The 27,740-nt window shown below is 39.4% G+C and overlaps 1 protein-coding gene and 1 long non-coding RNA gene across 3 annotated transcripts in view; one reads left to right on the top strand and one right to left on the bottom strand.

Annotated features, from left to right (window-relative positions):
• Nucleotides 1–19,295, bottom strand: part of XRN2 (5'-3' exoribonuclease 2) — a 90,935-nt gene extending 71,640 nt beyond the window's left edge. For both annotated transcript variants that reach the window (XM_059134193.1, XM_059134194.1), the window contains exon 1: nt 19,162–19,295. In XM_059134193.1, the coding sequence (XP_058990176.1) occupies nt 19,162–19,236 (75 nt within the window). In that variant the 5' untranslated portion in view covers nt 19,237–19,295. The remainder of the gene's footprint in view (nt 1–19,161) is intronic.
• On the top strand, nt 18,870–19,735 carry LOC131808200 (uncharacterized). The gene is made up of 2 exons (XR_009344722.1): nt 18,870–18,944; nt 19,178–19,735. It is a non-coding gene; the product is annotated as an uncharacterized LOC131808200 (long non-coding RNA).
• Nucleotides 19,736–27,740: the final 8,005 nt, after the last annotated feature.

Raw genomic sequence — 27,740 nt, 5'->3', positions numbered from 1 at the left:
ATCTTAAAAAAAAAAAATAAGGATACAGATGACGTGAACAACACTCTTCCTTTTCATTTCTTTAACTAACATGTAACATTTTATTTGCTTCAAGGGTACAGGTCTGTAAATCATCATTCTTACACAACTCTACTTACACAACGTACTCTCCCCTGTGTCTATAACCCAACCACCATATCCCTCCCTCCCCACCCCCCAGCAACCCTCAGTTTGTTTCCTGAGATTAAGAGTGTCTTTAAAGTTTGTCACTCTCCCTGGTCCCATCTTCTTTCATTTTTTCCCTCCCTTTCACCATGACCCCCCGCCCTGCCTCTCAAATTCTTCATATCAGCGAGACCATATAATAATTGTCTTTGACTGACTTATTTTGCTTAGCATAATACCCTCTAGTTCCAACCACGTCGTTGCAAATGGCAAGATTACATTTTTTGATGGCTGCATAGTATTCCTGTGTCTGTGTGTGTGTACACATACAAACATACATACACCCCACACTTCTCTATCTGTTCATCTGTTGATGGACATCTAGGTTCTTTCCATAGTTTGGCTATTGTGTACATTGTTCCTGTAAACACTGGGGTGCACATGCCCCTTCAAATCACTACATTTGTATCTTTAGGGTAAATACCTAGTAGTGCGATTGCTGGGTCATAGGGTAGCTCTATCTTTGACTTTTTGAGGAACCCCCATACTGTTTTCCTGAGTGGCTGCACCAGCTTGCATTCCCACCAATGGTGGAGGAGGGTTCCCCTTTCTCTGAATCCTCGCCAACACTTGTCATTTGCTGACTGGTTAGTTTTTGCCATTCCAACTGACGTGAGGTTGTATCTCACTGTGATTTTGATTTGTATTTCCATGATGCCGAGTGATGTGGAGCACTTTTTCATGTGTCTGTTAGCCATCTGGATGTCTTCTTTGCAGAAATGTCTGTTCATATCTTCTGCCCATTTCTTAATTAGATTCTTTGTTCTTTGGGTGTTGAGCTTGGTAAGTTCTTTACAGATTTTGGATACTAGCCCTTTATCTGATATGTCATTTGTAAATATCTTCTCCCATTCTCTCTGTTGTCTTTGGTTTTGTTGACTGTTTCCTTTAATTTGCAAAAGCTTTTTATCTAGATGAAGTCCCAACAGGTCATTTTTGCCCTTGCTTCCATTGTCTTTGGTGATGTTCCTAGGAAGACTTTGCTGTGGCTGTCAAAGAGGTTGCTGCCTGTGTTCTCCTCAAGGATTTTGATGGATTCCTGTCTCACATTGAGGTTCTTCATCCATTTTGAGTCTATTTTTGTGTGTGGTCTAAGGAAATGGTCCAATTTCATTCTTCTGCACCTGGCTGTCCAATTTTCCCAATACCATTTGTTGAAGAGACTTGTCTTTTTTTCCATTGGACATTCTTTCCTGCTTTGTCAAAAATTAGCTGACCGTAGAGTTGAGGGTCCATTTCTGGGCTCTCTATTCTGTCCATTGATCTATGTGTCCGTTTTTGTGCTAGTACCATACTGTCTTGATGATAACAGCTTTGTAACAGAGCTTGAAGTCTGGAATTGTGATGCTGCCAATTTTGGTTTTCTTTTCCAACACTCCTCTGCCTATTCAGGATCTTTTCTGATTCCATATAAATTTTAGGATTATTTGTTCCATTTCTTTGAAAACACTGATGGTATTTTGATAGGGATTCCATTAAATGTGTAGATTGCTCGAGATAACATAGACATTGGACCATTTCTCCATTTTTTTTGTGTGTGTGTCTTCCTCAATTTCTTTCATGAGTACTTCATAGTTTTCTGAGTACAGATTCTTTGCCTCTTTGGTTAGGTAGGTTTATTCCCAGGTTATCTTATGGTTTTTTTTTTTTAATAAAACTTTTTTTTAATGATTTTATTTATTTGTCAGAGAGAGAGAGAGAGCAAGCGCACAAGCACAGGCAGAGAGAGTGGCAGGCAGAGTCAGAGGGAGAAGCAGGCTCCCTGCGGAGCAAGGAGCCCGACGTGGGACTCGATCCCAGGACGCTGCGATCATGACCTGAGCCGAAGGCAGCTGCTTAACCAACTGAGCCACCCAGGCGTCCCTATCTTATGGTTTTGAGTACAATTATAAATGGGATCAACTCCTTAATTTCTCTTCTTCTGAAATGCAACTGATTTCTGTGCATTGATTTTTTATATCCTGACACTTCACTGAGTTCCTGTATGAGATCTCGCAGTTTTGGAGTGGAGTCTTTTGGGTTTTCCACATAAAGTATCCTATCATCTGCAAAGAGTGAGCGTTTGACTTCTTCTTTGCCGATTCGGTGCCTTTAATTTCTTTTTGTAATCTGACTGCTGAGACTAGGACTCCTAGTACTATGTTGAATAGCAGTGGTGACAGTGGACATCCCTGCCATGTTCCTGACCTTAGGGGAAAAGCTCTCAGTTTTTTCCCAATGAGAATGATATTTGCTGTGGGTTTTCACAGATGGCTCCTAAGATACTGAGGTATGCATGCTCTAACCCTACACTGTGAAGAGTTTTGATCAAGAAAGGGTGCTGTATCTTGTCAAGTGCTATTTCAGCATTTTTTTAAAGCGTATCATATGGTTCTTGTTCTTTCTTTTATTAATATACTGTATCACACTGATTAATCTGCAGATGTTGAATCAACCTTGCAGCCCAGGAACAAATCCCACTTGGTCATGGTGAATCATCCTTTTAATTTATTGTTGGACCATACTGGCTAGTATTTTGGTGAGAATTTTAAAAACTGTGTTCATCAAGGCTACTGGTCTGTAATCCTCCTTTTTTTTGGGGGGGGGGGTCTTTGTCTGGTTTGGGGATCAAGGTAATGCTGGCCTCATAAAATGAATTTGGAAGTTTTCCTTTCATTTCTATTTTTTGGAATGATTTCAGAAGAATAGATATTAATTTTTCTTTAAATGTATGATAGAATTCCCTTGGGAAGAGGTCTGGTCCTGGGCTCTTGTTTGTTGGGAGATTTCTGATGACTGCTTCAGTCTCCTTACTGGTTATGGGTCTGTTCACGTTTTCTATTTCTTCCTGGTTCAGTTTCGGTAGTTTATATGTCTCTAGGAATGCATCTATTTCTTCAGATTGTCAAATCTGCTGGTGTATAGTTGCACATAATATGTTCTTATCATTGTATTTCTTTGGTGTTGGTTGTGATCTCTCCTCTTTCAGGATTTTATTCACTTGGGTCCTTTCTCTTTTCCTTTTGGGAAGTCTGGCCAGGGCTTTATCAATCTTATTAATTCTTTCAAAGAATTAGCTCCTAGTTTCATTAATTTGTTCTACTGTTTGGTTGGTTGGTTGGTTAGTTTCTATTTCATTGATTTCTACTCTGATCTTCATTATTTCTCTTCTCCAGCTGAGGTTAGGCTTTCTTTGCTGTTCTTTCTCCAGCTCCTTTAGGCGTAGGGTTAGGTTATGTACTTGAGACTTTACTTGTTTCTTGAGAAAGGGTTGTATCGCTATATACTTTCCTCTCAGGACTGCCTTTGCTGTGTCCTAAAGATTTTGAACAGCTGTGTTTTCATTTTCATTTGTTTCCATGAATTTTTTAAAATCTTTAATTTCCTGGTTGACCCATTCACTCTTTAGTAGGATGCTCCTTAGCCTCCATGTATTTGAGTTCTTTCCAATTTTCCTCTTGTGATTGAGTTCTAGTTTGAAAGCATTTTGGTCCAAAATATGCAGGGAATGATCCCAATCTTTTGGTACCAGCTGAGACCTGATTGGTGACCCAGGATGTGATCTATTCTGGAAAATGTTCCATGTGCACTAGAGAAGAATGAGTATTCTTTTGCTTTGGGATGGAATGTTCTGAATACATCCTTGATGTCCATTTGGTCCAGTGTGTCATTTAAGGCCTTTATTTCCTTGTTGATTTTTGCTTGGATGATCTGTCCTATTCATTTAAGAGGGTGTTAAGGTCCCCTACTATTATGGTGTTACTGTCAATGTGTATTCATTGGTTTATATAACTGGGTGATCCCATGCTAGGGGCATAGATATTTAAAATTATTTGATCTTGTTAGACAGACCCTTTAAGTATGCTATAGTGTCCTTCCTTATCTCTTATTATAGTCTTTGGCTTAAAGTCTAATTTATCTGATATAAGGATTGCCACCCCAGCTTTCTTTTGATGTCTATTAGCATGGTAAATTGTTTTCCACCCCTTCGCCTTAAATCTGGAGGTGTCTTTAGGTCTAAAATGAGTTTCTTGTAGACATTATATCAATGGGTCTTGTTTTTTATTTTTTTTATTTTTTTTTTTTAAAGATTTTATTTATTTATTTGTCAGAGAGAGAGAGAGAGTGAGAGCAAGCACAGGCAGACAGAGTGGAAGGCAGAGGCAGAGGGAGAAGCAGGCTCCCTGCGGAGCAAGGAGCCCGATGTGGGACTCGATCCCAGGACGCTGGGATCATGACCTGAGCCGAAGGCAGCTGCTTAACCAACTGAGCCACCCAGGCGTCCCTCAATGGGTCTTGTTTTTTAATCCATTCTGACACCCTGTGTTTTTTGATTGGGGGCATTTAGCCCATTTACATTCAGGGTAACTACTGAAAGATATGAATTTAGTGTATTCCCTGTAAGGTGACTGTTACTGTATACTGTCTCTATTCCTTTCTGGTCTATTACTTTTAGGCTCTCCCTTTGCTTAGAGGACCCCTTTCAATATCTCCTGTAGGGCTGGTCCAGTGTTTGCAAATTCTTTTAATTTTTGTTTGTCCTGAAAGTTTTTTTTAATCTCTCCTTCTATTTTCAATGACAGCCTAGCTGGATATAGTATTCTTGGCTACATATTTTTCTCTTTTAGTGCTCTGAATATATCATGTTAGTCCTTTCTGGCCTGCCAGGTCTCTCTGGACAGGTCTGCGGCTAATCTACTATTTCTACCATTGCATGTTACAAAATTTCTTATCCCAAGCTGCTTTCAGGATTTTCTCTTTATCGCTGAGACTTACTATCAGATGATGGGGTGTGAACCTATTTTTATTAATTTTGAGGGGGGTTCACTGTGCCTCCTGGATTTTGATACTTGCTCTCTTCGCCTAACTAGGGAAATTCTCTGCTATAATTTGCTCCAATATACCTTCTGCCCCCTCTCTTTCTTCTTCTTCTGGGATCCCAATTATCCTAATATTGTTTGTCTTATGGTATCACTTATCTCTCGAATTCTCCCCTCGTGGTCCAGCAGTTTATCTTTCTCGGCTTCTTTATTCTCCATCACTTGGTCTTCTATATTACTAATTCTCTCTTCTGCCACATTTATCCTAGCAATAAAAGCCTCCATTTTGATTGCACCTCATTAATAGCTTTTTAAATTTCATCTTGATTAGATTTTAGTTCTTTTATTTCTCCAGAAAGGGATTCTCTTCTATGCTTTTTTTGAGCCCAGCTAGCACCTTCATAATCAACATTCTGAACTCTAGATCTGACATCTTACTAATGTCTGTATTGATTAGGTTCCCAGCTGTCGGTAATGCCTCGTTCTTTTTTTTTTTTTTGAGGTAAATTTTTCTGCCTTGTCATTTTATCCAGGTAAGAACAGATGGCTGAGAGAACAAAATACTAAAAGGGTAGCAATGACACCAAAAAATATACACTAGCCAAATTGGAAAAGACCCAAAACCAGGGAGTGGGGGAAGAATTTTTGGGTGTGTTTTGGTCTGTTAGAAGAAAATACTCCCAAAATTTTAAAGAAAGAAAAACTTACATATACACAAAAGTAACAGTAAGCACAATTAAGGGATGAAATATGATTGTAAAGATGAAAACATAAAAAGATTCTAAACAAGAAAATAGTAAGAAAAAAAAGTTGAAAAAAGAAGAGGAAAAGAGGAAAGAATGTGATCAGGCTGGAGACTAGAACAAAGCCATGTGCTAGATTTAGGGTATATTTTGATCTGTTAGAAGAAACTGTATTCCAAAATTTTAAAGAAAGAAAAACCTCTATGTATACAAAAAATAAGGCTAAATACAATGAAGGGATAGAATAGAATTATAACAATGACCATTCAAAAAGATTTTTAAAAAGGTATTGATAATATAGAATAGTTAAAAATGTTAAAACAGGAAAGAGGTAAATTTTTTTAAAAGATTTATTTATTTATTTATTTGACAGAGAGAGAGAGAGAGAGAGAGATATCACAAGTAGGCAGAGAGGCAGGCAGAGAGAGAAAGGAAGGGAAGCAGGCTCCCCACTGAGCAGAGAGCCCAATACGGGACTCGGATCCCAGGACCCTGAGATCATGACCTGAGCCGAAGGCAGCGGCTTAAACCACTGAGCCACCCAGGCGCCCCGAAAGAGGTAAAATTTTAAAAAATAGAATAAGAAAAGAATAAAATTTTAAAAATTTAACTTTGAAAGACTAAAGAATCATGGGGGAAAAGCCATGAATTAATTCTATGTGCTGTATTCCTGTAGCTCTGAAGTTTTGCAGTTCTCATTGATTGGTGAACTTGGTCTTGGCTGGATGTTCTTGTTGACATTCTGGTGGAGGGGCCTGCTGCATTGATTCTCAAATGTCTTTGCCAGAGGAGGAACTGCACCACCCTTGTTAAGGGCCAGGCTAAGTAAGTAATCTGCTCAATTTTGTCCTTTGTGGTTTTTATTCCCTGAATGCTTTCTGTACAGCTTTGGAGGACGGGAATGAAGATGGCAGCATCCCAATCTCCAGCCCTGTAGGAGGTGAGAGCTTGGGGCCCCACTCCTCAGAGAAAAAGCAGTCAATCACTCCCATGTCCCCAGTCTCCAGCCGCACTCTGTGCTCACCTAGCCTGTGACCTATTGTTTTTATTTCTGGCACAGGGCCGTGTTTAGAGTCTCCAAACCCAGCAGATTCCTGCAGCGCACTCCTGTGCCACTTCTCCCAGAGAAGGAAGGAAGAGGTCTCCCCCAATCTACCACACGTGTGGTCCTTGCTCGAAGAGAAACGGCCAGACTGTGCCTTGGGTCATGATTTAAGGTAATCCTGAGCTGAGAGCCCACTCCTTGTCTCTGTCTCTGCAGCCAGCTTCCCCACTCCAATACCTGGGAGCTCTTCCACATTCAGGCACCCCTGGTCTTTTTGTGACCCCACAGGTCCTGAGACCACACTGTCTCAGCGAGGGCTCCATCTCCCACTTAGCCTCTAGAGTGACGTCTCTCAGGGGAGCAGACTTCTTTAAAAGTTCCAATTTTGTGCTCCGCTGCTCTACCGCTTGCTGGAAGCCAACCCCTCCCCCTGCAATGTGTCTTCCCATATATCGCCTGGGATTCACTTCTCCGCATGTCCTACCTTCCAGAAAGTGGTCGCTTTTCTATTCCTAGAATCGCTGCTCTTCTTCTCTTCAGTCTTCTGTTGAGTTTGTAGGTGTTCAAAATGGTTTCATAACTATCTAACTGAACTTCTGGGACCCGATGATATTTAGGTCTATTCCTATGCCATCTTACTCCTCCTCTCATGAACAACACTATTAACAAACCAGATCTGACAGACTTCTATAGAATACCCCATCCAACAACAGAACATACATTCTCAACTGCATATGGAACATTTTCCAGTGGACCAAACGCTGGGCCATAGAACAAATCTCAAAAAATTTAGAAGCATAAAAATAATTTAAAATATGTTCTCCAGCCACAATGAAATGAAATTAGAAATAACAGGAGGAAATCTGGGAAATTCATAAATATGTGGAAATTAAACAACACACTCATGAATAAATAACCAATGAAATGAGAAAATCAATAGAGAAATCAGAAAATACCTTGAGATAGATGAAAATGAAGATAAAACATACCAAAACTTATGGTATAGAATCGAAGCAGTGTTCAGAGGAAAATCTACAACTGTAAATGTCTATATTAAGAAAGACTTCAAATCCACAACCTAACCTTATAGGTTATGTACCTTAAGACACTACAAAATAGGGGTATCTGGGTGGCTTAGTCGTTAAGCATCTGCCTTTGGCTCAGGTCATGATCCCAGGGTTCTAGGATTGAGCCCCTCATCAGGCTCTTCTCAGCAGGAAGCCTAATCTCCCTCTCCCACTCCCCCTGCTTGTGTTCCCTGTGTCTCTATAAAATAAATAAAATCTTTTTAAAAATACTAGAAAATATATGTACTTTAAGACACTAGAAAAATGATAGCAAATTAAACCCAAAGCCAACAAAAGAAATGATATTAAAGGAAAAATAACAAAATTGAAAATGAAAAGATTAAAAGAAAAAAAACCTTTGAACCAGAACTTGTTCTTTCAAAAGATCAACAAACATTTAATCAGTCTGACCTAGAAAAAGAGAAGATTCAAATTATCAGAATCAGTAATAGAAGACAGGATGTTACACCACCTTTATAGAAACAAACTAAAAAGGTCATGAATAGTACACCAAAAAATTAGATAGCTTAGATGAAGCATACAATTAATAAAAAGACAAACTATAAAAATGACAAAAGAAATAATCTGAATAAACCTATATGAGGCAAAACCAATTAAAAAAAATTAGAAAACAAAACTACCCACAAAGAAAAGCCCAAGCTTAGGGATTCCTGGGTGATCCAGTCAGTTAATCATCTACCTTCAGGTCAGGTCATGATCCCAGGGTTCTGGGACTGAGTCCTACATTGGGCTCCCTGCTCAACAGGGAGTCTGCTTCCTCTTCTTCTGCCTGCCACTCCCCTTGCTTGTGTGTACCCATTCGCTCACTCTCACAAATAAAATCTTAAAAAAAAAAAAAAAGTAAAGCCTGAGCCTAAATGGTTTCTCCACTCAATTCTACCAAACACCCAAAGAAGAATAAAAATTCTTGGGCTCCTGTGTGGCTCAGTTGGTTAAGCGACTGCCTTCAGCTCAGGTCACGATCCTGGAGTCCCCGGATCTAGTCTCACATAAGGCTCTGAGCTCTTGGCAGGGAGTCTGCTTCTCCTGCTGACCTTTCTCCACTCATGTTCTCTCTCTCTCAAATAAATACATAAAATCTTTAAAAAAAAAAAAAAATACCAATTCTTCACAAATTCTTCCAAAAACAAGAAAAGGAAGAAACATTTTCCAACACATTTTACAAGGCCAGTATTATCCTGATAACCAAAACTACACAAAGATGTCACAGGAAAACAAAACCACAGACTCTCTAATGAACAGGGATATAAAAGCCCTCAACAAAATACTAGCAAACTGAATCTGACAATACATGAAAAGAATTATATAGCACTACCAAGTAGGATTTATCCTAGCAATGCAAGGCTTAACATCAAAAAATCAATTAATAAAATGTAGCACATGAATAGAATGAAAGACAAGAATTACACGACCATCTCAATAGATGTAGAAAAAGCATCTGAGGATATCTAACACCCTTTCATGGTAAAAACAGAAACCAAACAACCACTCAATAAATTAGGAATGGAAGATAAGTTCCTTACATAAAGGGCATCTACAAAAAAAAAAAGTTAATATCATACTCAATGGTGACGAAGTAGGTGGTCTCCCTTTAAGGTTAGAATTGTCATGGAGGTTCTACCCAGGGCAATTAAGTAAGAAAAAGAAATAAAAAGCATCTATATTGTAAAGGAGGAAGTAGAACTTTGCATGATGTGATCCTGTATATAGAAAATCCTAAATTAACTACCAAAAACTATTAGGATATATGAGTTCAGCAAGATTGCAAGATACAAGATCAATATAAAAAAAATTTAATTTCTATACACTTGCCATGAACAATTGAAAAAATAAAACAATTCCAATCATAGTAGTATCCTAAAACTAAAGTTAATCAAAGAAATGTAAAATCTATACTATGAAGTGGATTATAAAATTCATATGCAATTGCAAGGAAGTCGAATATACAAAGTAATCCTCAAAAAAGAATAAAATAAAGGACTTAGACTTCCAGATTTCAAAATTCACTACAAAGCAATGGTAATCAAGACACTATAGTAGTGGTACAAGGATAAACATATAAATCAAAAGAACAGAAATTAAACACAAGAAATAAACTCATACCTCTATAGTCAACTGATTTTTAACAAGGTGTCAAGACCATTCAATTAGCAAAGAACACTTTTCAACAAATGGTGTTGTAACAACTGAATAGCCACACACCAAAGAATGAAGTTGGACCTTAACCTCATACCATATGCAAAAGTTTACTCAGAATGGATCATACATGCACATTTAAGAGTTGGAAGTATAAAGCTCTCAGGGGAAAATACAGGCATAAATCTTCATGACTTTGGATTTGGCAATGGATTCTTTGATGTGACAAACAAAAAGTCCAAGCAAACAAAAAGTAATTTAGATTTCATCATCAAAAGTAAGAACTTCATGCTTCAAAGGACACTGTCAAGAAAGTGGAAAGACAACATAAAACAGGAAAAAAAAATTTGCAAGTCATATATCTTTTAAGAGGCTTGTATTCAGAATATGTACATTTTTAAAACTCTTCCAACTCAATCAAAGGATGACACAATTTGAAAAACAGGCAAAAAATATGAATAGACATTTCTCCAAGAAAGATCCACAAAGGGCCAATAAGCTCATGAAAAAAGATGCTCAGTATAATTTAGTCCTAAGGTAAATATAAATTAAAACTACAGTGAGATATCAACTTCATACCCATTAGGATGGCAAAAATAAAGTCAGATAACAGGTATTAGTGAAATGTGGATAAATTAAAACCCTGAAACACTGCTGGTGGGAATTAAAATGTTGCAGCCATTTTGGAAAACAGTCTGGTAGTTCTTCAAATAATCAAACACAGAGTTATCCTATATCAGAGTTTCCACTTCTAGGTATATACCCAGTAAATGAAAACATGTCCACACAGAAACCTGTATGTGAATGTAATACCATTACTTATACCAGTCAGAAGGTGGAAACAACCCAAAAGTCCATTAACACACAAATGGAAAAACAAAATGTGGTATATCCACACCACACAATGAAGCATTATTTAGCCATAAAAAAGAATGAAGTACTGATACATGCTATAACATGGATGTACTTTAAAAACATAATGTTAAGTGAAGGAAGCCAGCCAGGTAAAAAAACATAGACTACATGATTCCATTTACATGGAAGTCACAATAGAGACTCTACAGAGAGACAGAAAGTAAACTAGTGGTTGCCTATGGATAGGAGTAGCAGGGGCAGGGGATAGTGGGTTGATAGCCACAGGGTATAGGTTTCTTTCTGAGGTGATGAAAATGTCCCGAAACTGACTGTGGCGATGGTTACTCACATCCATGAATATACAAGAAACCCTTTAATTATAAACTTCAAGTGGGTGAATTAAGCTACCTAAAAATGTAGTAGCCATCTCCCCCAAAAGTATTATACTGATCAAAACTGCATGCAGAATCAGGGACCAACAGCCATCCTGTTCATTATTGTCCCTCCTGCCCTTAAACTAGAGCCAGTCATAAAAAAGTACTCAATCAAATGGAAGAGGAAAAAAAAAAAAAAAAAAGGAAGGGTAGAGTACTATCTTACACTACACAATATTACCAAAAGTTAGACACAAATATATCCCCAATTTTACTTGGACATAGAACTCTTGAAACTTAATTTAGCAGTAAGATTCTGAAATACCAAGTGTCTATACAAAGCAATGTTTGAAACAACTTAACTTGTATTAATTGATTTAATTCACACAACTACCTGTGTGGCATATATACCACTGATCTTCATTATTCATGAATTCCATATTTGCTAATTCACCTACTTACTAAAAATCTTTTGGTAACCCCTAAATCAGTATTTGCAGCACTCTTAGTCATTCACAAACATGAGCAGAGCAGTGAAAAATTTGAGTTCACCAACATGCACACTACCAGCTGAAGTCAAACAAGGCAACAGCTCTCACAGAAATAACCAGAAAATAGAGACCGGAGGGAGCCGCGGAGTATAATGCAGAAATCACTAGTTCTTTAGAGTTTAGGAGAGTTTAAAGAATTTTTCTTTCTTTCTTTTCTTTTCTTTTCTTTTTTTTTTTAAGGTTTTTATTTACTTAATGACCCGGGGTGGGGGGGGACGGAGAGGACAAGCAGGTGGAGCAGCAGGCAGAAGGAAAGGGAGAAGCAGGCTCCCCACTAAATAGAGAACCAGATATGGGGCTCAATCCTAGGACCCTGGGATCATGACCTGAGTCAAAGGCAGAAAGATGCTTAACTGACTGAACCACCCAGGTGCCCAAAGGCATTTTTCTTAAGATTGTAAAGCTAATGGAGCCCTATATAAGCCAAGGACACAAAGTGAAAAACTGATGGTTGAATGAATAAATAGTTAAACCAAAGGAAGAGATAAAATGAAATGAAAAAATACACTCAATCCAAAAGAATTGGAAAATGAAAACAAAAACTGGGTATGACAGAAAACAGCTGACAAATTTAAATCTAACCATACCAATACTCACGTGAAATGTAAAAATCCTTAATACCCTGCTTACAATGCAGACTAGGAAAACAGTTTGACAGTTCCTCAGAAAGGTAAACAGAATTACCACAAGATCCAGCAATTCCACTCATAGTTATATACCCTAAGCATTGACATGAATACAGATAATTATACACCAATGTTGATAGCACCATTATCCACAGTAGTCAAAAGGTAAAAATAACCCAAATGTCCAAACAAAATGTGATCTAAACATACAATGGGATATTATTAGCCTTAAAAAGGAATGAATTTCTGGTACATGCAAACATGCGTAAGTCTTGAAAACATTATGCTAAGTGAAAATCCAGACCCAAAATGACAAATATTATATGATTCTACTTTCATTAGGTACCTAAAACAGACAAATTCACAAGGCAGAAAGTAGGGGCTGAGGAAGCACAGAGAATTATTGTTTAATGGGTAGAGTTCGTTTGGGATGATGACGAAATAAATAATGGTAATAGTTTCACAATATTGTGGATGTACTTAATGCCACTGCATTCTACACTTTAAAAAGCTTAAAATGGCAAAATTTATGTTACGTGTATTTGCCACAATAAAAAAGGGAAGAGATCATCAAACAGCATAAAAAAAAAAAAAAAAAACAACCAGCGACACCTGGGTGGCTCAGTGGGTTAAAGCCTCTGCCTTCGGCTCAGGTCATGATCCCAGGGTCCTGGGATTGAGCCCCGTATTGGGGTTCTCTGCTCAGCAGGGAGCCTGCTTCCCTTCCTCTCTCTCTGCCTACTTGTGATCTCTGTCAAATAAATAAAATCTTTGAAAAAAAAAAACCAACTGCATGTTGCCTATAAAAACAAACACTTTAAATATAAAGACAGAAAAAGAAATACACCTATCAGAAGACCTGGCTATCTCAATACTGAGCAAAACAAATTTCATACCAAAGGGGCAGGGATGCCAGGGATAAAAAAGATAATTTTTTAAAAGATTTTATTTATTTAATTGAAAGAAACCATGAATGGGGGAGGGGCAAAAGGAGAGGTAGGGAATAGCAAGCAGACTCCACGCTGAGTCACCCAGGAGAGCCAAAAAAGTTAATTTTGCAACAATAAAGAGCATATTTTTCAAGAGGACAAAATAATCCTACCCATTTATGCACAAGAAACAGATGTATCCAAATAATTATATGTAACAGATTTCCACACCCCAACAGTAATTGATAGTAGAAACAAAATCACTAAGTATTGTTCGAGTCTTCCATATCCTATAAACCAGCATGATAACATTTATAAAAACACTCCACCCAACAGAAGAACTTGTATCTCTTTTAAGGCAAAATGACATTTACCAACACACATATTCTAGGCCATAAATCAAATCAGGTAAACTTTAAAAAGATTCAAATAATGCAAAGTATGTTCAATGACAGTGAACAAAGCTAGAAATCAAAAACCAAAAAATGCCTAAAACCACCAATACTTGAAAATTAAGTAACAGCTGTAAATAAACAATGGGCCAAAGAAGTAAAAAAAGTCTATTAGAAAGTATTTGTTACTGAATAAAGATAAAAACATAACATGTCAATATTTGTGGGATGTAACTAACACAGTAGTAGCAGGCACTCCAAACCTATGAGAAGAAACAATGTATCAAAGCAATGACCTCAACTGCCTCCTTTAGAAAGGAGGACAAAAAAAGCAGTTAAACCCAAAGTAAGCATAAGAAATAAATAATGAAAATAAGGATAAAACTCAATAAAAAGCAGAAGAAACAACAGGAAAAAACGATTAATGAAATCAAAAGCTAGTCCTTTGAGATCACTCTAGCAATACAGATAATGAAACAAAAAAAAAATTAGTATAGGAATGAGAAAGATAACATCACTACCTTTTCCACTGGGAGCAAAAAGACAATAAGGAATCCTATGAACAACTTTATGTCAACAAATTTGACTACATAGATGAAATGGACAGAATTGATGAAACATACAAACTCATTTAAAAAAAAAAGATAATCTGAACAGCTTTATGTTCACTTAAAGAAACTGTATTTGTAGCTAAAAGAATCCTTCCCAAAAAACTTCAGGTTTAAATGGCTTCACTGGTGAATTCTACCAAATACATAAGGAAGAAATAATACCAACTCTGCAAAAACTTTTCTCAGAAAACTAAAGAGAGCATACATCGCAACTCAATCTGACATCAAGATTACTCTGATACTAAAAATGGACAAAGACCTAAGAATACCAGAACACAAATATTCTTTTTGAACATAAAGGTAAAAATTCTCAAGAAAACTTTGGTAAACTGAATCTAACGATTCATAAAAATAATACACCGTGATCAGGATTTATCCAAGGAATGCAAAGTGGGTTTGACAATTAAAAAAAAAATCAACGTGGGGCACCTGATTGGCTCAATCAGTTAAGCAGCTGACTCTTGATTTTGGTTCATGTTTCATATCTCACGGTTGTGAGATCAAGCTGCATTGGGCCTGAAGCCTGCTTAGGATTCTTTCTCTCCCTCTCCTTCTGCCCCTGCCCCCCTTCTCCCTCTCTTAAAAAAAAGGGGGAGGAACAAAAGATCTGAATAGACATCTCACTCAAGAAGATATATGGAAGGCAAATAAGCACCCAAAAAGATGCTCCACATCATTTATCATTAGGGAAATATAAACTAAAACCAAGAGATAAAACTACATAAGAAGGACTAAGACTTTAAAAAAAAAAAAAAAAAAGGACTAAAACTGAACTAACCATACCAGGTGTTGGCAAAGAAACAGAACAACTAGAACTCTCATAAACTACTAGTGGCAATACAAAATTGTACAATCACTTGGGAAAACAGTCTGGCAATTTTTCCTTTTGAAATAATCACACATCTACCATACAATTCAATCATTTCACTCCTAGGTAATTTCTCTAAAGAAATGAAAGCATACATTCACACAAAGGTTTGGACACCACTGTTCATTAGCTGTTAATCATTTTTTTTTTTATGATGGCCCAAAGCAATCCAAATGCTCCTCAATCAGATGAATGAATAAACAAAATGTGATATATGCACAACACAGAATACTATAAAAAATAAAAAGAAACAAACTTCTGATACACATAACATGAATGAACTTCAAAATAAGTATTCTGAATGAAAGTAACTGAGCCAGCTCAAAAAAAAAAAAAAAAAAGAGTGCCTACAATATAATTTCATTTATATTCAACTGTAAAAAATGAAAACTTATCTACAGATTCAGAAATACACCAGTGGTTGATTAAAGATGGTCAACAGGGAGGGACTTTAAGGAGAAATAATAAAGAGGCAGATGGAATATTTTAGAGTGATGTTTATTATCTCGATTGTGGTGAGGGTTGCATGGATGCACACATATGTCAATATCTATTAAATTGTACATATGAAATATGTACAGTTTGCTGTAGGTCAATTATATCTCAATAAAGCTACAAAAGAGGAGGGGGGAAGGGGAGAACAGAAAGAAAGAAAAATAAATCAGTCAGAGGTCCAGTATCCAGTATCCAAAATCTGTAAAGAACTTATCAAACCCAACACCCAAAGAACAAAGAATCCAATCAAGAAATGGGCAGAAGACATAAACAGACATTTCTGCAGAGAAGACATCCAGATAGCCAACAGACACATGAAAAAGTGCTCCACATAACTCGGCATCAGGGAAATACAAATCAAAACCACAGTGAGATACCTCACATCAGTCAGAATGGCAAAAATTAACCAGTCAGGAAATGACAAGTGTTGGCGAGGATTCAGAGAAAGGGGAATCCTCCTACACTGTTGGAGGGAATGCAAGCTGGTGCAGCCACTCTGGAAAACAGTATGGGGGTTCCTCAAAAAGTCAAAGATAGAGCTACCCCATGACCCAGCAATCGCACTACTAGGTATTTACCCTAAAGATACAAATGTAGTGATTCAAAGGGGCACGTGTACCCCAAGGTTTATAGCAGCAATGTCCACAATAGCCAAACTATGGAAAGAGCCTAGATGTCCATCAACAGATGAATAGATAAAGAAGATGTGGGGTGTGTGTGTGTAGATATCTGTACACATGTGATTATGGTGAGTGCTATGAATTTTATAAGACGGATGAATCACAGACCTGTACCCCTGAAGCAAATAATACATTATAGGTTAAGAAAAAAAAAGAAATCAGAGACCCAGTATCCAGAATTCAGAGGGCAGAGGAAAAAAGTCAGGGGAAAAAAAAAAAAAATCAAAGAACATTCTCTAGAACTGAAGAACACAAGTTTCCAGACTCAGAGAGTCAGCCAAGTTCTGATCCAAATGAATTTAAATTTTAAAAAACCCTATACCTAAGTACATAATCATGAAAGCTTATACTACCAAGGATACAAAGATCTTTAAAAAATTCAGAAATAAAAATAAATCAATTACAAAAGAGTGAAAGCAGAAGAACACATAAATTAAGAGCATGTTCTTCCTGGTTGACACTGGCTCTGACATTAACTGAGTGACCTTAAGTATATTACTTAACCCCTCCGTCCTTTAGTTTTCTCATCTGTAATAGTAATAATAATGAGTAATAATCATATGAGTATGAAGATTTAATAAATTAATCTGTAAAGTGCCAGAACAACACTCAATACATGTTAAACGCTACTTAAGTAAAACCTGCTAGATCTCAGCAGTTATACTCATAAATGTAGCTGAAAAAAAAAATGAATTAAATGCTAAGTCCCAGCTAGATACCATTTTTTAAGTAGAGTGAACTCGTTATGCAAACCAAACACCGTGATGTCAAAATATTTAAAATTACTCCTTTTATTAGTTCAGGTACGTACAGTGTTACAAAACCAGGAGAAACCAGGAAGGAGAGTTGACGAGTGGGTTTAGATGCTCTGATTTTGTCAACTGAGAGGTGAGAAACAGGTGATCAAACCCATAAAGAGCACCCAAGGACCAGCTGGGCGCCCGGATTACGCGACCCAGGGGAAGCTGCGGTGAAGGCACAGCCTGGGGGCCCACACAAAAAGCTGTCTCCAAGAAGAAAGAGGACTTGATAGAATATCTGAGACAAGAGGGAGATTGAATAGGGAATGATGTAAAGAGGAAAAGAGAAAAGCAACACCAAGGAAAAGACAAAAGTAGCACATAACCTGAGTCGGCACAGTGACAATACTATTTGATTTTTTTCAGCTTTTATTGTTTTTCAAAGTATGTATGTATGTATGTATTTATGAATGAATGAATGAATGAATGACAGATACAGAAGGAGGGGCACAGGGACAAGCAGACTCCAGGCTGAGGAGCAAGATCATGACCTGAGTAGAAATCAAATACCTAACGGACTGAGCAACCCAGGCACCCCTAACTTTTTTAGCTTTTGAAATAAATCAGTATTGCCAACGCCCTGACAATTTAATTTTGGATGCCAACAAGGGAAAAGTATAACTGACACGCTGCAGAAGGGCAGCCAGAGTAGAAAAGCTAATACCTAAGCTTTGACAGTGAAAAGTCAAGGGATACTTTATATAGGAAATACAATTTTTCAAAAGGCATAGTAAAATTATCAAGCTTACCATTAGAAGAAATGAAGACAGTGATGTACTATTATTTGGAGGGGGGAAGGAGATTGCAAGAGGGACTAAACCGTCTTCTATCATAGCTGCAATTCCACAGCTAGATCCAAAACCAGTAAATCAGGTAGAAGCATGATACTCAGAAATAGAACCAAAAGAGTTAGAACTGGTTATCACTAAAGTAAAAATGGAATGAGATGTACATTATGTTTGAGAAAAGTCTTAAAAAAACAAAGGAAACAAGCATTAAGTTACAGTTTCCCTTTCAGGAAAAAAAAAAGAATACTGGGAATACCATCAAAACAAGGTTTTCGATTCCCCCTTTGGATAGCTAATAAGCAAAAATTAAGATCTCACGGTTCCAGGAGTAAACAAAAGTAAGTTTTCACAGTCACAGCTGGGTACTTCCTTCAAAAACGAAAGGGTGGAAGGCATGATGTGCCCCCCTCAACCTTCCCAACCCAAAAATTATAATTAAGAGTATAAAATCGAACTCGGACTGGTAACACGAAAACAATAACTACAAAACTGAAGAATGGACAAAAGTCAATGTACTAACAAACTAACAACAAAAAGTGTACTGTTCGAGTGCATCGAGAAATTCCGAAAATTTTAAGAAGTAAGCTGTCCGACAGGAGAGCATCTAGACAAGGGGCACTTATCAGACTTCTATCTTGTCCTACCTTGTCCTGGAAGGCTGCTTTCGCCGTGGAATCTAACAAATCTAGCAACGAATGGCCTCTGGCACTACGAAGCCTTTCAGGCACGGACAGTAAACAAGAGAAAAGCTCGCCGCCAGTTATTACTTTACAAGGTTGTTAAAGGCCAGGATCAGCATCTACGCAGCCCTAACCAGCTAATTCTGTGGAACCGCCGGGAGCGGCTCAATAGACTTTAAGACTCTTCGGAAAACCAAACACACGGGGCCGGAAAGAAACAAAGCCGTGGGCGGGGCCTCCCGGTCCCGGAAAAAGCGGGCAAGGGAGGAACAGCCCTCAAGTGAGTTCGTACCCCTTTCGGCTCTTGCCCCGCCCTGCCCGCTTTCCCGGGCCCTGATTCCGGGTGCCGGTGCCCAAAAGCGTGTCGGGCCGCCCTGTCCGCGGGGCCGACAGGGTGGCGCGGGACCCAGCACCGTGCCCCGGGGGCAGGTGGCGGGCGCCGAGGGCCGCGGCCTAAACGCGTCTGAGCCCCTGGCGGCCGTCAGGCGCCTCCTCACCTTCTCTTCCACGCAGTTGACAATGATGGACGGGTACTTGCGGCTGAGCCAGCGAAAGAAAGCCGGGACTCCCATTGCGGCTGCCCAGCTGGAATAAGCGGCCCGGCCGGCAGACGAACGTAACCAGAGAGACAAGCAAGAGCGGCGGCCGCGGGCACCGGCACTTCCTCCCACGTGCGCGCCGGCGACAGGAAATGGCGTCACGACCGCGCCGCTAGGGACGTTGACCGGCCGGGGGGCGGGGCAGGGTTCTTTTGCAGGCGGAGTGGTGAGGGCTGGGGGAGCCCCCATCTTGGGTTGCTCTTTGTTGCTGGGGCCAGGCGTAGATTCCGCGCTCCTGCGCGTCTGAGTTGTGTGGGCCCCCAGGCTGTGCCTTCGCCGCAGCTTCCCCTGGGTCGCGCAATCCGGGCGCTCAGCAGGTCCTCGGGTGCTCTTTATGGGTTTGATCACCTGTTTCTCACCTCTCAGTTGACAAAATCAGAGCATCTAAACCCACTCGTCAACTCTCCTTCCTGGTTTCTCCTGGTTTTGTAACACTGTGCGTACCTGAACTATTAAAAGGAGTAATTTTAAATATTTTGACCTCACGGTGTTTGGTTTGCATAACGAGTTCACTCTGAATACTTAAAAAATGGTATCTAGCTGGGATTTCGCATTTAATTCATTTTTTTTTCAGCTACATTTATGAGTATAACTGCTGAGATCTAGCAGGTTTTTTGAGCCTTTACGATGTGTGAAAGCATTGGCTTCGGGATTATCTCATTTAATCGTTACTTGAGCCTTAAGGTACCATTACCATCTTTATGGGGCGGATGAGAAAGTCAAGTTGGGGATTTAGTCACTTGTTTATTCACACAGCTTGTGTTTCAGTCTAACTAAAGATCATTTAATCCTCTAACTTTGCACTGAAAGGATACTTTTATCCTTTGTTTTATGGTGGCATCAAATACATTTTTGCAGAATATAAAAAGAGAGTTCTGGAAGAGGAGGTATTTATGTCCATTTGTTCAAGCTTGGAACTCTCTCTCTCCCTGGAATCCCCTCCTGGCTTGACAAATCACACTCAATCCTAAAGGCTCACCTCAAGAGGCCTCTCGGAAAGTATTTCTCATTGCTACCTGGCATGCAATATTTATTGCCCCCCCCTCCCCGTGATCTGATGCCGTTTTGCTTAAAGTGTTGCAGAAATTAGCGAAAATGTTATCCAATATTTTACTTAAGGATTGCTGAAATTATTAATATGTGTGGTGAAATCCCTCATTTCTCCTGGAAACAGCCCCTCCTCCTCACCTATTTGGTTTCCTTGGGAGGTGCTGTGTTCTTATATGAACACACACACATCATATGGGGGGAAGGACAGCTGGGTAAGTCAGAACAGTGAGAGTCCTTGCCCAGCATTTTTGAGCTTTGAACGGTAAGGAAGCGAAGGCACCCCTCCCAGATGGTTGAAAGCTGAAAGATAAGAATGGGATTTGTTGCCCATCTGCGAGGAGAGAAGCAGATTTTAGTTCCTGGTTCCAGTGGTTTTTGAGTACAGCTAAATTCCTCTTCCTGCAGTTTGGTTGCTAAACCTGTCCCTTAGTTCCATGAACCAATAAATTCTCCTTTTGCTAAGCTGGTTTGGACTAAGTTCCTATCCCTTGCAAAGGAAACAATACAAACAAACCAGTAACAACATTTGAGGAGTACACAACTAATTCACTGGGTGCTAAATTTGCTTTGCCTGAAAGATGTACAAAAATTGAAATTTGGGGCAGAAAAGATGAGGGTAAAAAAGGTAGAGAGGAGAGGGAACCTGAAAGGTGGGAGGAGCATATGAGCTGTGTTCTGAAATATGTGCTTGAGTTGGTTTCTCCTAACATCACTGAACAAAGTTGGGGAAGAAAAAGATGAGCTCAGGGATTCAATTTCTCAACTCAAGCATCACATAAATGACCTAATAGTGTCTATATATGCCCAGAAAGAGACTTTTATCACCTACAGGAGGGCTGAAATTGCTGAGAGCCAAACTCAGAACCTCATTGTTTGAGTGACTGATCTACAACACACATTGAATTCCCAGCCTCACAGGGTGTCTCCTATTAAGGTAAAGGCACTGACTGGGAAAGAATGAGATCCTAGAAAGTGGGATGGGCACATGTGAGAAAACCGATGGAGTTGGGAGCTTTTTTTTTTTTTTTTTAAGATTTTATTTATCAGAGAGAGAGAGAGCACACACAAGTAGGCAGAGGAAGAGAAAGAAGCAGGCTCCCTGTGAGGAAGGAGCCTGAGGTGAGACTCGATCCCTGGACTCTGGGATCATGAACCTGAGCTGAAAGCAGCAGCCTAACCAACTGAGCCACCCAGGTGTCTTGGAGTTGGGAGCTTTAAGACCGTTAACTCTGATTTGTCTTTGCCTGTAGAAATAGTATCTCTATTCCCACCTGAGAGGATTTACTCTGCATTACCTGCAGAAACTGTAATGGCTTTCCCTCAGGCAGATGCCCTGAAAGACAATACTGATTCTCCTCAGGACCCACTCTCACCACTCCTCTTTGCTTCTAGGCAATGTCTTAGTCTGTTTGGGTCACCATAACAAAGTGCCATAGACCGGGTGGTTTATAAACACCAGAAATTGGTTTCTCACAGCTCTGGAGGTTGGGAAGTCCAAGATCAAGGAACTAGCGGGGTCGAGTGTCTGGTGAGGACCTGCTTCCTCATGGACAGTCCTCTCCTCACTGTAATGTCACGTTACAGAAGAAGAGGCAAGGATCTCCTTAAGGTCTCTTTTATAAGGGCACTAATCCCATTCATGAGTAGCTATCTCCCAAACGCCCCATCTCCTAATGCCATCATCTTAGGGTTAGGATTTCAACATATGAATTTGTGGGGAGCACAAGAATTCATTCTAGCTATAGCAACCAATAATTAAACACAAGTTCCAGCAGGCCACTAAAAGTGAGGTGCAAAGTGTGACTCATGAGGTACACTACCTTCCAGAAGAACTGCTTGAGTTTTCTAATTTATCCAGACAGAAATCCAGAGAGTATGTGTGGGAAGGGATATTAACTGTATGAAATAAGGTAGAAGAAAGTTGGATCAGGCCACATTTAGTGAGATGGGCACACTGAGCAGGGATTCTGTATTGAATGTTGCATCTCGGGGGCTTAAAAAGGACTCTGACAGTTTGGTTGGTTGGCTAAAACATGGATAAAAAGATGGCCCACTGTGAGAGAGTTAGAAATGCTAGACCTGGCGTAATGTAAAAGAAGAGAAAACTAAGGCCTGGTTCATAGATGGTTCTGCCTCAGACGCAAGCTCACTTCATATCAATGAAGTGCAGCAGTAGCCTATGCTCATAAAATTCACTGGGCTTTCTGTGTTCTCTACCATCCTGAGGCAGCTGGCTTGATAGAACAGTGGAATGACTTTCTGAAACTCTTTTAGAGTATCAGGTGGCAATCAGTACCTTACAGGACTGAGACAAGGTTCTCCAGGAGCCTGTATATGCCTTAAAACAGCATTCAGTATATGATGCTAGTTCTCCCATAGCCAAGACTTGGTAGTCCAGGAATGGAGGGGTGGAAATAGGAGTGGCATCCTCACTATTACCCACAGTGACCCACTAGCAAAAATTTTGCCTGCTGTTTTTGTGACCTTTTACCCTGCTGACCTATAGGTCTTAGTTTCAAAGCAAGGAATGCTTCCACCAGGATACACGGTAATGATTCCATTGAACCATAAGTTAAGACTGCTACCAGGTCATTTTAAACTGAGGCAAAGAAGGGACTTACTGTGATGGACCATGACTACCAGGGTAAATGGGGCTGCTACTCCATGGTGAGGGTAAAAAACAGTGTGCCCAGAATATAGGAGACCTCTTGAGCATTTCTTAGTATCACCATGCCTTATGAATTAAAGTCAATGGAAAACCACAACCCAATTCAGGCAGGACTGCTAAAGGCTGAGACTCTTCAGACGTGAAGGTTTTAGTTACCCCACCAAGTAAAGAACCAAGTAAAGAACAAAGTAAAGAACGAAGACCAACTGAGGTATTTGACGAAGGCAAAGGAAATACAGAGCAGATAGTGGAAGAGGGTAGTTCTGACTACCAACTACCCAGAAATGAGAACTGTAATTGTTGTATTTCCTCATTTTGTTATGAGTGTTTGTGTGTGTATAATATCTTTATATTCTCACTTCTTTTTATGTAACATAATATGCACTGACTATACAACACAGTATTTAAGTATTGTTAATTCTATATAGTAGTATTTAAGTTATGGAGTATCTAGAAGAGTAAACATGATCCAAGGAACTTGCATCCCCTTCTGCTTAAAGGGTTAGTAATGTTTGATAGTTGGATCATGTTAGGAGAACTATGAACTTACTATTGTGTTTTTTTGAAAATGCATATGCATGGACCCGCACATGTATAAACACTTGAAAAATGATGGAGTTTGCATTGGAGAGAAGTGGGGAAAGGATACTTTTAAAAATAATGATGATAGAAGGGCATCTGGATGTCTCAGTCAGTTAAGCCTCCAACTCTTATTTTTGGCTCAGGTCATGATTTCAGGGTTGTGAGACCGAACCCTGCATCAGGCTTTGTGTTCAACAGGAAGTCGGGTGGAGATTCTCTCTCTCCCTCTGCCCCCCCTTCTTACTCTCTAAAATAAATAAGTAAATCTTTAAAAATAATTATTTTAGAGTAATTCTTTATATGAAAAACATGCAATTGGATAATCTACCCAAAACTAAAACAAAACAAAACTCTAGTCGGATTATAATCCTAAATATGAAAGGAAAAACTAGAAAACCTTTTTTTTTTTATAAACATATATTTTTATCCCCAGGGGTATAGGTCTGTGAATCGCCAGGTTTACACACTTCACAGCACTCACCAAAGCACATACCCTCCCCAGTGTCCATAAACCCACTCCCCTTCTCCCAACCCCCCTCCCCCCCAGCAACCCTCAGTTTGTTTTGTGAGATTAAGAGTCACTTATGGTTTGTCTCCCTCCCAATCCCATCTTGTTTCATTTATTCTTCTCCTACCCACTTAAGCCCCCATGTTGCATCACCACTTCCTCATATCAGGGAGATCATATGATAGTTGTCTTTCTCTGCTTGACTTATTTCGCTAAGCATGATATGCTCTAGTTCCATCCATGTTGTCGCAAATGGCAAGATTTCATTTCTTTTGATGGCTGCAGAGTATTCCATTGTGTATATATACCACATCTTCTTGATCCATTCATCTGTTGATGGACATCTAGGTTCTTTCCATAGTTTGGCTATTGTGGACATTGCTGCTATAAACATTCGGGTGCACGTGCCCCTTTGGATCACTACGTTTGTATCTTTAGGGTAAATACCCAATAGTGCAATTGCTGGGTCATAGGGCAGTTCTATAGAAAACCTTTTTTAAAAAAAGATTTTATTTTTTTGACAGAGATCACAAGTAGGCAGAGAGGCAGGCAGAGAGAGAGGAGAGAGCAGGCTCCCTGCTGAGCAGAGAGCCTGGTGTCGGGCTCGATCCCAGCACCCTGAGATCATGACCTGAGCCGAAGGCAGAGGCCCAACCCACAGAGCCACCCAGGCACCCCCAATAGGTTCTGGGTGGTGGAGATACGAAAAACAGTAACTATTAAGGGAAAGACATAAAACTGACTACATTATAGTTAAGAACTCTGTTCTCCCAAAACATGATAAAGACAGTAAGAAGACAAGCCCACCACAAAATTAGGAAAGATCATTGCAACACTTACAACTGACAAAGCACTAACATGTAGAATATGTAAGGAACACTTACAAATCTATTAGAAGGAGGCATAAAACTCAACACAAAAATCAGATAAAGATTTGAACCAGCCTTTCCCAAAGAGCAACTCTAAATGGCCAAGATATGTGAAAAAGTGCTCCGTCTCAATCAGAGAACTGCAAATTAAAACCCCGTGAGATATCATTATACATCTAATAGATTGACAAAAATTAGAAAGTCTGGGGCACCTGGGTGGCTCAGTTGGTTGGGCAACTGCCTTCAGCTCAGGCCATGATCCTGGAGTCCCAGGATCGAGTCCTACATCAGGATCCTGGCTCCACGGGGAGTCTGCTTCTCCCTCTGACCTTCTCCTATCTCATACTCTTTCGCATTCTTTCTTTCTCTGTCTCTCTCTCTCTCTCTCCCAAATAAATAAACAAAATCTTTAAAGAAAAATTCGAAAGTCTGACTATACCAAGTATAGTAAGAATGTAAATTTGTAGAATCTCTTGGAAAAAGAATTCCATGTGATCCACTAAAGTTGAAGAACACATACTCTACTGTCCAGCAGTTTACTCCTGGAGGAATGCAAGAGTTGAAATTTATTTTTTGAAACAAGATTAACATTTAAATGGGTAGACTTCAGGTAAAGCAGTTTCCTCTCTACAATGATTGGACCTCATCTAGTCAGTTTAAGGTCTTAAGAGAACAAAGACAGACTCAATTTGAGTAAGAGAATTCTGCAGGCAGATTGCCTTCGGACTTGAACTGCAACTCTTTCCTGAGTCTTCAGTCTACCAGCCTCCCCCATTAGATTTTGGACTTGCCAAGCTCCACAACTACGTGAGCCAATGCCAGAAAAAAAAGTCCTGAAAGCTTATTTCTCTCTTTCTCTCACTGTTTCTCCGTCTGTCTCTCTCTGTGTCTCTGTGTCTCTGACACTCTCTCTTTCTCTCTTTCTGTCTCTCTCACACACACACATACCTGTTGATTCTTTTTCTCTGGAGAACCATGACTAATATATTGGCCTGTTTTCTACACCTTCGTTTTCCCAACAGTAAAATGAGGATTATATACTTCGCAGGATTTCTGTGAAGATTCATTGATAAAATACTCAGAGCACAGCCCCAAACATGCTAAGCACCGAGCAACTCTTAGTCATTGAATGGTTATCCATTGGGTTTTTGCTTTGAAGAAACCTATCTATTTTATTCATGAGTTCCACCTAAAAGATTTTGGACAATTTAATAATCTAGTAGAGCTTCATTATTCCAGCCCCCATCTACTGTTAACTCCTTAATGTCAAGGCTGTCTTCATTCTCTCTCTCTTGTATTTCCTACTCATTCCCATCTTATTGAGTATATGCTGCTAGTCTTCCCACCACCTTTCTGCCAATTCAAATTCTACTTATTCTTTTTCCTCTTCTGCATGAATATCTCCCACAATGTGAGCCCAAATTTGTTCCTGTCCACTCTCATCTTCCGTAGCACTCCCCTGACTTCCAACATGGTACTCCCATCTACTATTTCATTATTCCTCTTTCCTATTTCATTAGTGAGCATTCTCCTTGATCTATCAGGATACGCTAGGCTCTGCTGAGGTAATAAATAATACCTGAAATCTTATTAGCTTACCATATGTGGGGTTGCGTGGCACCCCAGAGGTGTCCTCCGTATGGTGAATCAAGGATCCAGCTGCTTTCTTCCTGTAAGTCCACCAGTTCAACATGTGACCAGCACCATTGCTACAAAGGAAAGACCTAGCAGGAGGGCAATCTTGGGTATTTTTAAAGGCCAGGATTGGTTGTGACTTTTTTATTTCCATTTTGGTCCCTTTGATCAAAATCCAGTCATTTAGTCCCAACCCAGCTGCAGAGGAGATAAGGAAGAATAGTCTTCCTGAATGCCTGAGGATAAGAGAAGGATACAGGATTGGTGAAAATGTAGCATTATCTCTGTCACAATCCTTAATAAAGTTGCAAATCAAATTGTTAAATAGATATTTAGGGTCCACAGTCTTTGCTATATATGTTGGGCACCATAAGCAAAATAAATTATTTCTCAAAGAGCCTACCGTCAGTAGCAAGGACAAGATACAGCCACAAAATATGAAATAATAAGAGGTACCTAGGTAGCTCAGTCCATTAAGCATCTGACTCTTGATTTTGGCTCAGGTCATGATTTCAGGGTCATGGGATCGAGCCCCACGTGGCTTGAGTCTGCTTGTCCCTCTCCCTCTGCTACTACCCCCACTCATGCTCTTTTTCAAATAAATATGTAAATATTTTAAAAATATGAAATAATAAAATAAGTCACAGTTTTACCAAAACCAAAGTCTCATACCACAGTGTATGATTGAAATTCCAAATGAACTGCACAGACAACAATCGCTGCAGACATTTAGAAAAGACAAATCTAGTTATTTACAGGGTCATCAGGTGATAGGGAGGAAGTGGAACACACTGAGTCTTGAAATAACAGTAAGATTTGATTGAAAATAAGGAGGTGTGGAAAGAGACACTCTAAGTTCCCTGGAGGCCAGTTTGTGTCTTTCCATTTACCTTGAGGTGGGCATCCAGTAGATTCAAAATAAATATGTTTATTGAATTGAATTCTGAGACCAATAGTTCTCAAAATGTGGTCCAGAGATCCCTAGAGTCCAGGAGACCCTTTGGGGGAGGGGCCATGAGGTCCAAACTATTTTCATAATAATATTCAGATGTGATTTTTCCTCTTCACTCTCATTCTCCAAGTGTAGAGTGGAATTTTTCAGGGGCAATGGGATGTGATATCTTAATAGATTGAATATCCGGAGCAGATGTGGTGGCAAGCCAGT

The sequence above is a fragment of the Mustela lutreola genome, chromosome 9 (assembly GCF_030435805.1).
Source record: "Mustela lutreola isolate mMusLut2 chromosome 9, mMusLut2.pri, whole genome shotgun sequence".
NCBI classification, from domain to species: domain Eukaryota; kingdom Metazoa; phylum Chordata; class Mammalia; order Carnivora; family Mustelidae; genus Mustela; species Mustela lutreola.
The sequence above is the reverse complement of the archived record's forward strand: the minus strand, read 5'-3'. Positions and strand labels throughout refer to the sequence as shown.